At 33.6% G+C, this 16,187-nt stretch overlaps 2 protein-coding genes across 3 annotated transcripts; both read left to right on the forward strand.

The window, feature by feature from the left end:
• Positions 1 to 1,873: 1,873 nt before the first annotated feature.
• Positions 1,874 to 7,303, forward strand: LOC126974949 (uncharacterized). 2 transcript variants are annotated; one of them, XM_050822707.1, is made up of 8 exons: positions 1,874 to 2,118; positions 2,767 to 2,812; positions 3,211 to 3,350; positions 3,740 to 3,953; positions 4,446 to 4,563; positions 5,189 to 5,256; positions 5,841 to 6,017; positions 6,482 to 7,303. In XM_050822707.1, exons 2-8 carry the CDS (start codon positions 2,810 to 2,812, stop codon positions 7,025 to 7,027), a joined length of 1,266 nt encoding a protein of 421 aa, XP_050678664.1. In that variant the 5' UTR covers positions 1,874 to 2,118; positions 2,767 to 2,809; the 3' UTR covers positions 7,028 to 7,303. The 2 variants fall into 2 exon arrangements, with proteins under 2 accessions (XP_050678664.1, XP_050678663.1); XM_050822706.1 differs by lacking the exon at positions 2,767 to 2,812.
• Positions 7,304 to 11,354: 4,051 nt separating this feature from the next.
• Positions 11,355 to 15,007, forward strand: LOC126974994 (YEATS domain-containing protein 4). Its single transcript, XM_050822781.1, has 4 exons — positions 11,355 to 11,728; positions 11,835 to 12,116; positions 12,302 to 12,488; positions 13,178 to 15,007. Exons 1-4 carry the CDS (start codon positions 11,681 to 11,683, stop codon positions 13,354 to 13,356), a joined length of 696 nt encoding a protein of 231 aa, XP_050678738.1. The 5' UTR covers positions 11,355 to 11,680; the 3' UTR covers positions 13,357 to 15,007.
• The last annotated feature ends 1,180 nt before the right edge of the window (positions 15,008 to 16,187 follow it).

Here is a 16,187-nt window from a genome sequence, read left to right on the forward strand (position 1 = left end):
AGTAATAAGTCCTCTTTAAGTGATATAGGTCCATGTACCGTAATTTATCGATCGTTATCGGAATTGAAACATAATACAAAATTTCATTTCGATATGCCATTATATGTCATTTTGATCACCAGTCACCGTCACAGTTTTAATGGAAATAAGGGACGAGATTGGCAGGATGTTCAGCTGATGGTACATTACCATTAAAGTACAGGGCGTACCAATATACACCCTGCCCATTACAATGGAGTGCCGCTTATGATTCTTGAAAAACGCAAAAATTCTGAGCGACACTACAATAACGCCTTGAGACATAAGATGTAAAGTCTCATTTGCCCAGTAATTTCACTGGTTTTGGTGCCCTTTAGGCCAAAACACAATAATGCTTAGACATTACTAATTCACGGCAGAATAAGGCACCGTTGTGGTACCCATAATCTAGAAGGAATCCTGTGTAAAGGAGTCTCCCACTGGTATTTATTATTTATCGACGTAGCATCCACACATCCACATCAATTTTCATCACCAGGCTGGTGACCACTACGTGTCATTTTTTTTCTACGGGTGTCATCTAGAGGTTAGATCTTAATGTCTAGAATTAAGTAATTGTAAAACACTATATATATTTTAAATGTAAATATATGAGTATGTTTGTTGCATAACTTTACACATTAAAATGATTTGTAAAAGAGTGGCAATGAGTTTCTTACTATTTCTTTTCAGTTGCTTAACCTTTCCGCATCAGCGCGCTGCGGATCTCGCTGTACACTATAGATCGGCAAGCTTCAGGCATTTTCGCGGCATTTTCCCCGTGTATATTATTTTACGTGTAGTTATAAAATGCTTATAACTAGGGTGATTTGAGTGACTGTCACTGAAAGCTATTGAAACAAGCTATAAGACCATGTATAAATTATTCATATTGTCTTTCTTTTTTATTTCACAAAGACTTATCATTCGAAAAAAAGTGTAAAAATAGGCTTACGAAGTTGCAGTAGATTCAATAAGAAATTTTTTTTTGACATAAATAAGTGTAATTTCCGTGACCTACAATGAATAAAGTGATTTTGATTTGATTTGCTTGATAATAAATATACCCAATACTCCGGGATCAAGAGCTAGATTAATTTAACCCTGTAGTGTGTGTATCACCTTTATAATATACTCATATGCACACACTCATCTCCCCATCTAAAATAGTATATAAGTAGTTGCATATAGTAATAAAGGAGCTTTTAGTCGCAGTGAGACTTATAATAATTTCAATACCCGAACCTCCAACATCGGATGGCGACCCTGCCAGGATGCCTGTCGGCGGCGCTGTGCAGATGGTATTGTAGTAACAAGTAAAATGACTAAATAAATAAATATATATTACAACTTATTTCTTTATTTCTTAAATTGACACTTTTTTATTTATCGATATTTTAGCGGCAAGCACTACCTTACTGCAATAAAAAATGGCTAAATATAGATTTGAATCCCTAGTCGATTGCCCCACTGAGAAAATTAAATGGGCGCTCCCTAGACTTTACATTATTAATCTGAGATAATAATGATGTAAATTACAATATAATTTTTGCATTACACTCCTCGTATCTACTTCTAGTAATCTACTATTTACTCTACAAATTTCAAAGTTCGAACCTTGACAAGCATACCAAATGAGGTAGACTTATACTGAATTACGCGTTTAAAGTTTACAAAACATTTTCACCCTATTGATATCTATAACACTCATTTACTATTACATTATGACAAATACCTAATATAACGTTATAGGATTTATTTAATTTAAAATATGATACTGATAATTACAATACTAACGAACTAGGTTACTAGCCACTGGTGGAGAGAAATTTTAATTTTTAGTTCGAAGCGACCCCATTTGGGGGCAGCACACGTCAAGGGGATGATCCCCCAAATATTTTATCTAATTTTAATTAATCATCAAAATTACGAGGAAGTCTAAACATTTAGTTACCTATATTTAATTTCAGCCGTGGCTAATATGAAATGTGAATAAATAAATTCTCGATGCTGCGCTGCTCAAGCTATCTCTTTGTATTCATAATGGTTTCCGTTTTTTTCGGTTTTATTATATGGGTGATAACAACAGTTCTCTCAAATGTAAGTAGTGGAAGTTAAATTGTTAAGAAAGTGTATTAATTGTAACCTACAATAGTGATTACCAAATCTAAAGATAAAAAGTATAATAAAATAATTTTATTTCTGCAATTCTCAGGTATTTGAATTATGCAATAAAATATAGCATATAAATTATTTTCATTGCATTTCGATTATTTCTTATGAAATGTAGACTCTAATTTTTTTTTTCAAAAAAGTCATAATATTTTATATCTATTACGTATCAGATTTTATCTGATATTATTATAAGAAATAGCTTTTTTAGATTTTTTATATTTGTTGCTATTTCTTTGGATTGCACAAATACAAAAATAGTGAATGAGATACATTTAATTTTTTCCTCAGTTCATTGCCTTGGAAAGCATCATTTTAGTAAAACGATCGATACGTGCGGTACTTGCGCATTGGAATCTTTCTGTTTCCCGCCTTTATTTATATTTTGACTTTGACATATTTCATGCATGTCTATATTAAGTAGAAAGAGCGTCTTCTTTGTAAGCCTCTAAATTGGTCTATGACATGCTCTTATAATATTTATGTAGGGATAGCATGAAAATTATTTGTGTCGCTTAATTCATTCAAAACTTTTCTGTCATGTTATTGGACTGATTTTTGTTATTTCAATACCAGGTTGACACTGCTCAAGGAACTTTATCTGCGTGAATAGAAGAACATGGTACAATAATTGTATTTATTTTTTTCTTTTCGTATGATTTTGTAAATAAATTATATATATTAGAAGCTTGAAAATTAAATAAAATCATGTTTCAATTAGTTATGTTACTGTATTGCATTTACAAAAATTTTTTATGCCTCATTTTGTAAGAATTTCATTATTATCATTATTTTTAATTTAAAAATCATACCTAATTAGAAATATGCATAATATATTAACATTATTGTATAGCCTGATGAATTGATTACATTTTTTTATATTAATTTGCTAATAATATTTAAAATACATAATCCTAAATATAATTACGAACAACATTCTCATAGTCTTTAGGTGACATTTTATGCGAAAAAATTAAAAATTAAGTATCCTAATAACGAAATGATCAAATTATGTTACAGTGTGCTGCTCAAATTCCTTGCTCAGATGGGCAGCACTGTCCACCACATTGGCTGTGCTGCAATGAAGGATGTTGTGCACCTGCAACCATCCTACCCAGACATACACCAGAAACTTTTACGACCGATTGGTTTTGGCAATGGTATTCATAATATGTTTTTTGTCTAGATTTGTACTAAATATTTAAATTGATAGAATTGTTCTTAGCAGTATGTCTGTCAAGTTTTGTAATTAATCAAAAATTTATAATCATAAAGATTTATAATTAGACTACAACTTAGTGATATTTAAGTTAAGGAAAGCCGGATTGTTCTAAGTATTAAGTATCAATAATAATTGATATCTATTCAATTAGAGTAAGTTAATAGTATTTTTTTATTGACAATATTTAAATAAATAATTTTTAAAGGAATAAAACGCGTGTATTTACGGGGTGTTTTCAAAAGGAACTGCGTGATCTAGAAAGGTCTCGCAACGAAATCGAAATAGTGTATGTTAAATTAAAAGGATTTATTATTCGATTTATTGCAGGCAAGTGCTGTTTCTAATGGTAACTTTGCTGGGGATTTTTGCTTGCTGCTTATGGTGCGTAGTCTTCAAGCGCAATCGTGGATTCTACATGTGCTCAATGGCCTGTTGTGTGCATAGAAACACATCCGAACAGGACTCTGCAGGCTCCGTCTACCCTCCACCAAGATACAGTCGCTGTGGTTCCTTCCACCAAGCACCACCACCATATTCGGAAGTAACTATACTAACTGGTTCCTACGATAGTTCATAAATTAATTAGTCATAAATATTCATAATTTCAAAGCAAACTTTTGAATGAATTAGCTCACTCGAGATAACTGTAGCAGATTATAATTAAGTTAGGAACTATATCGGAAACAAAACTGCGAAACTTAAGTTTTTACTTTCATTGAGTTTCCTGACTTTTTATATACATAAATCTGTGAGCTGTAAGGGAAGCAGTGGAAATTATTTATAAAAATCATAAGATTGGCATTGGCCAGCTGATAAAATGACAGCTTGAAACTGAAAGTTTCAAAACCATGATAATTTGATTTCTCAATAACCCCTTATAAGAGAGATTTTCATTGAAATCGTTAGAAAGCTTTTCTGGAGATAGGACTTCGTAAACACAAGCTATTGCGTAGTATAAATTATAATTGTGTTAATAGATGTTAGTGTTTTAATAGCGCTTTTGTTTGAGGTTATTCGTTAAATATTTTTGTAGGTAACTTCGAAGCCAGATCTCTATCCACTCGTCATAACATGCAATGATGGAGAGGGAAAATCCGACGGAAACTACCTAATGGTCCACTACTTCAGAAATTACGTGATACGCACGCCTGGTAAATATCGCCTTCTCCGAGTGTTGATATATTATATCAATGATTGAAATAACTAGATTCCTATAATATTAATATTACCAGATTAAAATAAATTTATATTAATAAAAATACTAGTTTTTTACTGTTTTATTTCTATTATTGAATTATAATTCGTTTTTCCAATTCAGAAAATATGTATGCGGTCGCGCTAATATTACTTAACCTAGTGCTAATTATAATTAATAAATTTCTCGTAGGTATTACTATAATTAATAAGGGCAGCTTATTTTTTGTTATTAACGTAGTTGTTTTTAATAATTCGTAATAACTTGGCCAAATATTTGTGATTTGCCGACAGTACCCTTAGTTGCGATAGAAAATTGAAAGTCACAATTTTTTTGGCCTTGACAAAAAGGTGGGCACGTTTAGACTAAATTCACCCTGCACTAAAACTTTAATTTTTGAAGCTTATAAATTGAATAAATAAATAAAAATTTAATAAATTATTTATGTAATTAATCCCAGAAGTGAGTGTTAACACTTTAAAACATAACATATTGTCAAGCTTATAAATGTTTTAGTTAAGTTGTTATAAAATAGAAAATACATTTGACCTTATAACGTTCGTGTCTTATCATGCTTTCAGGCTCCCTCTCAGCTACGAGTACTGCTGAATCGATCAACTCCAACTTCACTTGCAATGCTTCTAACGAGGTAATCTGTAACTTCAATACAATGGCATAAAGACTTGAATACGAAGAATACGTCATGTTTATGATATATTTATTGAATTTCAAAGATTATAACTTCACAGTTATTAACTATTTACACACATTAACGAGCGCAAAGCTTCCGCGGTTGTATCATACGTAATATTTTTACATATTACAATACAGGACGAATTTGCTCACATGTAATTTTTTTATTAGTAAAAATAACAATTTTTTTTAAATTGCACTTAGTCTAGTTCTAATTAAAATTCAACATAATATTACCAATAGCTGTGAGACTAGAGATCAACCGCCATTTTATTATGCTGTCTATAATAATACTAATTATAAGAAAAATAGGTAATTGAATTATGCTGTTTTTTTACTAACAGAGCAGCTTATATTTACAATAAATATTAATGTATTTTATCTTATGGAAATTTTTTATTGGGTAACCTAATTATGAACCCATAATTAGTACAACCGTACATAATTTTGTCATTTGATTAACTTTGCTGAAATTATTAACAAAAGGTGCCTAAAGAACCCCTTGTTTTTAACTTTTATGTTTGCTTCACACATTTGCAGGGCAATACAATGGTGCCTCCTCCATACTCAAGAGCAAGCAGCTTCAATGAATGCAGCTTGGGATGTGGGCGCTCTGTGCTTCGATCTCTGACGTCTTTAGCTGAACCGCGACGCAGAGAACCTCAAACGAATGCCACATTCAGGGAGAACCTTATAAATTCGCCCGTTCAGCCAATGGTGAGCTGTTATTATTTTGTATGAAGAATTATGTTTAAGCATCAGCAAAAATGAGAACGAGATTGTAATTTTCATTATATAATAATAATTTTATATCGTTGTATTGTACCTAATTGTGAATATTTAGAAAAGAAAATATTGAGTATTTTTTTTATTAATTAGTTTAATTGAGAGTGGGTAAAATGATACATGCAGTACGTTACGAGTTACATGTAGTACCATTATAATACGTCTCATTTTGAATGAAATATTTTTTTGAGTAGATCTGACAATTGTACATCAGGTGAAAGCGTGATAAGATTTGACTTCCATTAATAGATATTTATGTAGCAATTTCAACTATATAATAATATTATTATATTAATAATTGAGGACAGTTTTATGAGTAACTTTTGAATGGAATTGTTTATCTTGAGTTATTTATATTGTACTATAAATATAAATAATGAAAATTTATCCTGCAGGATCCGTCTTTCGATATAGATTTGGAGTTGATGGACTGTGAGATGTACTGTGACGGAAGTTGCAAGCCTCGTCTCGGTGCCTCGCCTCCTTTACGACACACACACTCAACTTCAGAGGATACGGTGTTTGAACAAGACCCATATGACTTAAGACACGTCTTCCCTTCAGAAGCTGGAGCCTGTGAATCACCACCACAACCAACGAGTCCAACCCAAACTTCCCGTGACTCTACATTAAGACGCCTTAGCGAAGAGAGAAGATTCAAGCGACTCGATGCGCTTAAAAAAATGAGAGCAAGAAAATCAAGCCTATACATGCCTTTGTCAATAGCCTACACTGGTAGGAGTTCAAGAATATCACCAGGAAGTAGGATGTCTTCTCGATCAGCCCCAGCTACACCATGTGGGGCCTTAGTTCCTAACTTACTTCTGTTATCACAAAGAGTATCTTCCCGTCATAGTTCACGTTCTTCAAAGCTAGAAGAAGAACAAGACCCTTTACTAGCAACGGAAACGGAAAATGCTGGTGTTGAACATAAATTCTGACGCTCCATTTGGAGATCTAAATTTATTGATAATTTGTTGTTTTAAGTACTGTCAAAGGCCTATTATGTAGGTAATACCGAAAATCAATTCAATGTTGTGATTGTTTAGCGTAATATTATTAATTATATAATAAATAATACTATAGATAGATAATGTATTAACTCGAGGCTTATGAATACGAGCTTGTTGGACCATTGTTCACATGCGTCATTATAATGTATTATACTAATATGATAAAAATGATTTTTTTTTTCACTGAATATAGCACTACTACTATTACTGTTGTTTTGTGCTGAAAAGTGAGCGATTTCTTAAATATATGTATTTGAAGATATCGAATCCTTTCCTCCGATGCGATATTAATTATATCTAAATGCCAGTATAAAAATAACCCCACAAGCATAATTCATTGTAAATAGCTTCGCAACCATAGCGTAGAAATGTGGGTTCTCTCAGCATCTCCTACGGCATGTGAGTGACCAGAAAGGTTGTTTGGGTTAACACCAGGAGTCGAGTTCCACCATCGGAAATTTCATCAAAATGCGAAATTCAACCCGCATCAAGTTTTAGCAGTGGGAGGCTCCTTTGCACAGGATGCCGGCTAGATTAAGGGTACCACAACGACGCCTGTTTCTGCCGAGAAGCAGTAATATGTAAGCATTATTGTGTTTCAGTCTGAAGGGCACCGTAGTTAGTGAAATTACTGGGCAAACAAGACTTAACATCTTATGTCTCAAGGAGACGAGCGCAATTGTGGTGCCGATCAGAATTTTTGGGATTTTCAAGAATCCTGAGTGGCACTGAATTGTAATGGGCAGGGCGTATCAATTAGCATCAGCTGAACGTAATGCTCGTCTCGTCTCTTATTGTCATAAAAATTTCATGCCTCACTTTCAGTTTTGTCGAACCGATACGAGTAAGGGACAAGCATACATTCTTAAAGGCATCTCTTGACCCCTGTGAATTGTGGATCTAACCACTTCCCATCACACGAGGTGCTTGCCGGTTTTCACCTAAACGGGAAAGAGGCATAAAAACAATATCATACTAATATACAAGTAGACAAGTTGCAAAAATAACCACTAAAATTTGTCAGAAACGTAAAACCTTTAATCATGTTCAATGGTAATTAATGACAGTGGGGCTCGGTGTGGAGTAACAGGAGGGAGGTCTATTCAAAACGGTATTCATTTCATTACTTATTTCAGCCATTTTATAAACTACAAAATAAAACCAATGTTCAAAATCACTTCGCATGCCATTCGCAGTTATGGTGAGTAGACGTAATTATTTATGCAATAGTTTCAATTTACCTACTAAAACTGAAGACTCACTAATAAAATACAAGTTATGCATCTTTTTCATTTACTTAAATTAATTATTTTAACAATTTTTCGTTCCCAAAACGTGTGAATTTATTCATGATATCTATTAACGTTATACCCCATATTCACCATTTCCATGGTTTATATTTTATTCAATGAATTAAGCCCGCATAGAAGCAGCAGTAGATACAACAAGCGTTAAAAGAAGGTTTTAACTTTTATTCACAGAACACTTTTACTCTAACGAGCTTTTAAATGTGAACTTGGCCAAATAGTAAGCCTAGCTTCCTTAGCTGGCTACTTGGCTCTATGAATAGTACCACAATCACTATCATGAATTTAATTTTTAATTATAATATTATTAAAAGCACTTGAGTACCTTTGCCCTTTTCTTGACAATATATCTCTACAGCTACATCTAAGTTTGAAAATTTCCCAGTCTATCATTTTTTCGCTAAAACGAAACATATCTATGAAAATATTTAATGTTTATATGCTTTTTAACGTAACTTAATTTTTTTAAAGTAAGCAACAAGGGTGAACTGTAAAACTCCTTTAATTTTCAACCGATGACATGCTCCCACACCTTTTTTTTACCTGTTTGGTAAGAAAAATAATACATTTTTTTTACGGTTATTATATGCATGTTTTTGTGAAATTATAAAATATAATTGTTTTTCTAATAAATATTTGGTTGGTGGTTTTATTCACATTTTAAATGGGTGTACCTCGTCGTGCACATTACCAAGTGTCCAACACTTTTGTGTTTATTTGGGATGTATCTCGTGGTACACACTGCTTACTTCTCTTAGAACTTTTACAGAATCGTCCTATATCTACACGTGCAGCCTGCCAAATCCATAAGCGATTCATTATGCTTACAAAAGCTTAGCCTTTTTTCTGTTTTTTTAGGTAAATAAGTTGCAAGTGCAATGGGCAGAAAAATACTTGCTTTGGTCCCAGAACCCAATCTCTCATTATCTGATGAGGAAAATTCGGAGTATGACTGTGAATTTGGCAATATTATTGTTCAAAAGCACTTCCTGTAATGGATCTTCACCGAATCCTTCGCTTCAAAATCTTCACTTACTTTCTGACGATGAATGTGACCTTGCAAACGTGCAAACGATATTCGATTCCGGCCCTTCAGTGCCAGTACAACCACTTATTGGAACCATTTCCATGAACTCTTCAGCTCAAGATTCTCTTCTTTCATCCATTCCTCCGTCACCAAAAGACCTAGGATTAATCGAATAGTACCTGTAACACCTGAGCCATAGCCACCTACAGTAGTACCTTCACCATCATCATCCAACATAAAGAATACGCGTTCTAAGCAGCCAAGATTAGCTGTTAAAGGTCAGCACCCATAGAAAGGAAGCATTTCAATTTACATTGGGTAAACAAGAAACTTGAACAAGAGGCCGTAACGCCAGTTGGTCTGCTGTCATCTGTCTTGAAATCATCAGGCACTGCAACGCGCACATGGGAGATGTAGATCTTACGAACATGTTGTTGCCCTCTACAGAACTGCAATGAAAAGTCGTAGCAATTACTTGCCATTATTTTCACAGATACCAATATCTGTGAAAATAAATATCAATATATGTGCGTAAATAACGGCTGGATTTTACATATTATCATAAAATACAAGGGCTACTGAATTCTGGGAGACAACAACTATCAAACAAATCTAATTTTATGACACCAGAACCAAAGAAAACCATCAATAAACCTCGTACTGCAAAGCCAACTACTACGTCAGACTTGATGAATATAATCATTTTCCGACATTTGGGGCCAAGGGTAAACCATGTAAACCATGCATAAAAGGGCAGACCAAGGTCTTGTGCATGAAGTGTGATATGAGACCATACCTACTGGCCGCCAGAAATTGTTTTTTTTTATTTCCATAGCAAGGATACCTAAGGAAATCTCATTTTGTCATATTGTTTCTCAGAGAAGCTTTTGTATTTTTGTTTATTTTATTGGTTTGTCAACAGAAATGATATTAAATGTTATTTTTTTTTTTGGATTTTAACAAAAAGTACTGATCATTTTTCTTATTTTTCTAACCAAATTATTATACAATAAGGTCATAGGTAACTTGGCAATGTGTCTTTAGAGATACAATGATATCTTAACATATTATCAAGGATTCTTGGTACTGTATCCTACAGGACATATGTGTTTTTTAAAAACTACTCTCATCGGATTTCTGCATTTTTCTAGGCATCTTTGGGTCATAAATATTACGCCATATAAAAATTATTTTGATATTCAAACAATTTTTCTCTGCCAAGAAAATGGTTAAGACTAGTAGTAGTAGTACTATTACATATTCTTTGGTAATAGTTTTTACCACAGACCTTTTTGTTTTGGTTCTGTTCGTCCATCTGGACAGGCATTACCATAGACCAAGTATAGTAACTAGACTAATTGATAGCTTCCGTCTCACTCACACGAGAAAAAGAAAAACACATGCGAGTCTTATGTAAAGAAATGAGATAGAGTGATTAGATTTTTTGTTGCGCCATGCGTGCTGGTTTTTTCAAGGTCAGCACACCCGGTGTGCTAAACAAACTTGACACTGCAACTGCACCGAAAACTTGTGAAACGTATGAAATATCCACTATTTATTCAACATCAAAGACAATTTTAAGTAGAACCGTAGGTGCGATATTGTGTTTTACAATGTAAAAGTGATAGTGAAAGGACACTTGTGTTATATTATATGTACCTATTGTACCTATATACCTATATTGGATATTATCTGTCTCATGTTGGCCACGCCAAACCGATGTCTAGTTACTATACTTGGTCTATGGTTTTGACACTTTTTTTATATGTAGGTAAAATAAAATCTTTGACGTACATACTTTATGTGTCTAACTTAGTAACTTCGTCTATTGTTAATTCGATATTATTCTGTGGTAACTTACTAACTTGTTGTAGCAAAGAATAAATTACCTACTCTCTTGTTGTTTACGTTTACGCACATCATATTAGTCTGTGCGTTTACGAGCTATAATTTTATTGGTTACAATTTACCTTTATAATAAAATAATAATTTAAATAAAAGTGAGAATGGAGGTCTAACCTATATAAAGATTTTTTTGCCCATAAGCCTAACGGGGGCTTTTCTTGTAATCGAGTTTATTGATAAGTGATTAAAATATTCTTAATTCTAATGTATTTTAGTTTGAGCTGATGGTCTTGTTACCAGTGCTTTAAATAAATAAAACAAACAAATGTTAAAACTTAAAATTATTAAATAATTTATCTGTTCAAACAAACTACAAACAGTTGTGAGTTGAGTTATTGTAAAATGAGTATGCCTACAGATTTTGGGCCCGATTCTGGCGGTAGGATAAAGGTATAATATATTTCGTTTAGTAATATAATTATAGTTTCTTATTTTTCTATTATTTGTCTTGTAGTTACTTATTAAGTAAATCTAGATATTAAACACGTTCTTGCAGGGACTGACTATAGTAAAAGCAATAGTGTATGGGAATATAGCCAGATATTTTGGCAAGAAAAGAGAGGAAGATGGACATACACATCAGTGGACTGTGTATGTTAAGCCCTATGCCAATGAAGACATGTCAGGCTATGTTAAGAAAGTTCACTTTAAGTTACATGAAAGCTATGCAAACCCAAATAGAATCATAACAAAACCACCATTTGAACTGACAGAGACTGGTTGGGGTGAATTTGAGATTGTTATAAAAATATACTTCCAAGATCCTAATGAAAGACCTGTAAGTAGCCGTACATTATGGATAGAACAATATAAGCTTTAAGATATAAGATGTTAATGTATAATCTACTCTGATAACTGATATTATTTACTATATATGAATGTTGTAATAGATCATAGTTTGATTATAATATAATTATTTCATCTTGTTAATTTGTAAATCATTAATTATTTTATTTATTTCAGGTAACTCTCTACCATATATTAAAGTTATTTCAGTCTCCAATCACAGAGGGCACTCCACAAGTGGGGCGAGCCTTAGTTAGTGAGTCATATGAAGAAATTGTATTTCAGGAGCCAACACAACTGATGCAGCATCTTTTGAACAATGTCAAACCAATTACAAATGGAACATGGTCACATAATACAAACTGTAAGATATAGTTTATTCTTTTTTTTTATGGAATAGGAGGACAAACGAGCGTACGGGTCACCTGGTGATCACCACCACCCTTGCAACACCAGACGAATCACAAGAGTGTTGCCAGCCTTTAAGGAAGGTGTATGTGCTTGTTTTGGAGGTACCCATTTCATATCGTCCCGGAAAGCTCATTCCACAGCTTCGTAGTATGAGGAAGAAAGCTCCTTGAAAACCGCACTGTGGTCTATGCTAAAAATAGCTTAATATTTTATTTTATGTTATGACAGGGGTTACCTTCAATAAAAATGTGGTAAGCACTTATGATTTATTTTGTACTGAGAAAAGATGGTTAGCAGTAATAAATTACCATATGGCAATCCAAAGTGGGTTATAATATGATATTCATAATTTAATCAGAATATTGGTCAGATGGTATCCTAATTGAAGGTTCTAACTCCAATATGATCACTCCATGTGAGTTTTTTTCATGACAATAAGGGATGTTGAGGATGTTCAGCTGATGGTAATTGATACATCCTGCCCATTACAGTGCATTGCCAAGTATAATATTACCACCCTGGTAGGAATTAACAGATTCTGATGGGGCAGCATGTTATAGTTTAATTTCATCACAGCAATGATTAAAATATATTATATCAAATAATTTTCGAAAAAAAAAATAATTTACTGCTTTTTTACAGTTGAAGAAAAAAAGGAAAAAACATTAGAAGCTATTAAAGCAGCCCAAATTAAAGTACGAACTGAAATTTCAGAGTTAAAGGAGAAACTCTCCCTAGCAAAGGACACAATAAACAAGTTCAAAGAAGAAATTACTAAACTACAGAATAACCAAACATCAAGTCTTATTACAGCTATTTGAAAGGGTTTAACATTTTATTGATTGTGAATGATGTGCTAAAATATATAATGAAACTCAGGCTGAGATCTTACAGTGTGCTTAGACTTTGCTCACATAACCAATAGCTGAATGTGTAACCTTAGCATAATCTTTTATTTCGATTTTTATAGTCATTTGACAGCCGAATACAACACTTAAGTTCACTCAGGCTCAAGGGTCAATGCAAATAACTTTTTTTTAATAGCTAAAATAACACTAAGAGCTTTAATAGGTTTAAAGCTCTTCTTCTTCTTCTTCATACGGGCGCTTTCCGCAACTCGACGTCATATGCGCCTATTTTGCGTGCGAGGGTGGTAGAGGCTATTCCAAACAGCCAAGCTCCTCCAATAAGTCACCCAACTTCTTAACGTCTCGGGATACTTCCCGAAGAGCGCCTGGTGACCCCAGGTGCTTCGCCCTGTAGTTTGCCACCTCACTGCATTCCAGCAGTATGTGAGCGGCTGTTTCCTCTGCCCCCAGGCAACCTCTGCATAGAGAGCTGTCCGTGACACCTATATTAAAAAGATGCCTATTTAAATTGCCGTCACCTGTGTACCCGCACATATTAATATTAATCTTAATGGACACCAATTAAGTTGTAAGATTTCCCTGGTAAAACCCAAGTCGTTGATGAAGTGCTTTTATCTTTTGATTTAAGTGGTTCCTGAACCAACTATGTGGCAGAAGCAGGAAAGGCTCTGGTCCAACCAGTTGGGTTTCAGAACCCCTTCTAGCTAGTTAGTCTGCCGCCCCTGACCCCACTGTGAGGGGTGAGGTGAGGTTTAAAGCTCTTAGTTTAAACAAAGAGATTTTGAATTATCATTATAAATATTTCATTTAAATTATGAAAGTAGAGGTTGTGAGATGAACACATACAAGAAACTCAATAGGAATTCTTTTAAAATCAATGTTTATTTCTACAATAGCTGTAATATACAAACTAGTTTGTTAGATGCTGCATCCAATATATGACTCATGCTCCAAGTTAAAAAGCATTTCATAAAAAGTAACTTATACAAAATACACTGTATAAATCTAATATATAAAATTCTCATGTCATCGTGATAAACTTTGAACTCCTCCAAAACGGCTTGACCAATTCTCATGAAATTTTTAGTGCATATTGGGTAGGTCTGAGAATCAGACAACATCTATTTTTCATCCCCCTAAATGTTAGGGGGGGTCCACACGAATTTTGTTTTTAATTTTTTTGACATTTTTTTTTTAAATTTGATTATGAGTCAGCATTAAAAATACATACAACTTCAAATTTTCACCCATCTACGATCAACAGTTACTTTTATATCGCGATTTTAATATCGGCAATACAACATTTGCTGGGTCAGCTAGTATCTTATATATCTTTTATTGGATGCATCAACTTTTAGAGCTTGAAGTCATTGTTTATGTAAGAATGCTTTATGACCATGATGATCGTGATTACTGTCATAATTATTAGTAATTGCATGAAACGAAGACAATGATTTATTAACTATAGCTGATAGGCCAAGCACGACAAGCAGCACTTGTTCACAAGTCACCAGCCACTGTATTGTAGAATGTTTCAATTATTTTTGTATCCATATTACGTTATTGGAAGTATGTTAAACCTTTAATATAAAATTTGTGCAAACCAGTGGACTTTATACCCAAGGCACCAGCTGGACACTATTCCTGCTGACAAGCAGTAGGGTGAATCAACTGGCTCAAGATCAGTAAGTCAGTTTATCCCTTTCAAACTTATATAGCTAGTCCATGGACTAGTAAAAAAAATAAGAACTCCGTGTCACCTTACATAACAGTGTAGCACCAAGACAAGCCAATTAAATTTGTAATTACATAGCCCCACGGCCACACTTACACTACTACAGGCCGATAGGTGGCCATTATGAGAATTGTCATTGTCTGACAGATCAGTTACCATCTCAATAAATTATTTTAAAAATGACGTCGGGCGTTGTTAAAAAGTGTAAAAACGATACTATAACTAAGTATTTGCGGCCACATATGATTATTTATGGGAGAAAAAATTGTGTTACTAGTAACACAATTTTTCTCTAGACTAGTCTCCCCCGTAACCGCACACACACTAGCATAACGGTGCTTCACTTGCTATTATCACGGCGCAGAGTCCTTCGATTTTTACTCGTCCGTGCGCTAGTCATAAAGTATGGGCATTTCACGTTTTTTAGATTTTTATACCTTTTGATAAAGAAAACGTTTACTATACTATTTTATATACTTTACTGTATAATTTTATGTAGGCTTATTTGTTAAATGATGAAATATCGAAAACTGTATTCTTTTCAGATAACAATAAGATTCCGTTTTATTTTAATCACAACTGTTGCCAATAACTGAAAACTACTCAAAAAAGAACAATATTGGCTTAAAGTTCAAGTGCATTGGAAAGAAAGTCGAATAACATAAAAATATTTACTTTACTAATAAAACTAATATAAAATTGAGCAGTACAACTTTAATAATTGGTTGAAATCAATGATCGGTTTCAGTTTCACACTTTCCTATTGCAAAATGGACATGTGTATGTTCATGCTGTGACACCAATAAATACAGTTGTGACAACCTACGTTTTTTTCTGCATCATCCTTAACACTGCTTATTAACACTTAACCCTTAAACTTAAATTTAACCCCCAGAAGACTGAAGTTTGCGCGTTTGCCACTAAAAACCCCATTTGTCGTATCACCGCTCTTCGACAACACTTCCCTTATAGCTTCGCATAGTATCGCAATACGGGGTCTCGAAATCTCGAGATCCAGTCTCGATGGCCAATCCGCGGCCATCTGGAG

Source organism: Leptidea sinapis, chromosome 34 (assembly GCF_905404315.1).
Source record: "Leptidea sinapis chromosome 34, ilLepSina1.1, whole genome shotgun sequence".
Taxonomy (NCBI): domain Eukaryota; kingdom Metazoa; phylum Arthropoda; class Insecta; order Lepidoptera; family Pieridae; genus Leptidea; species Leptidea sinapis.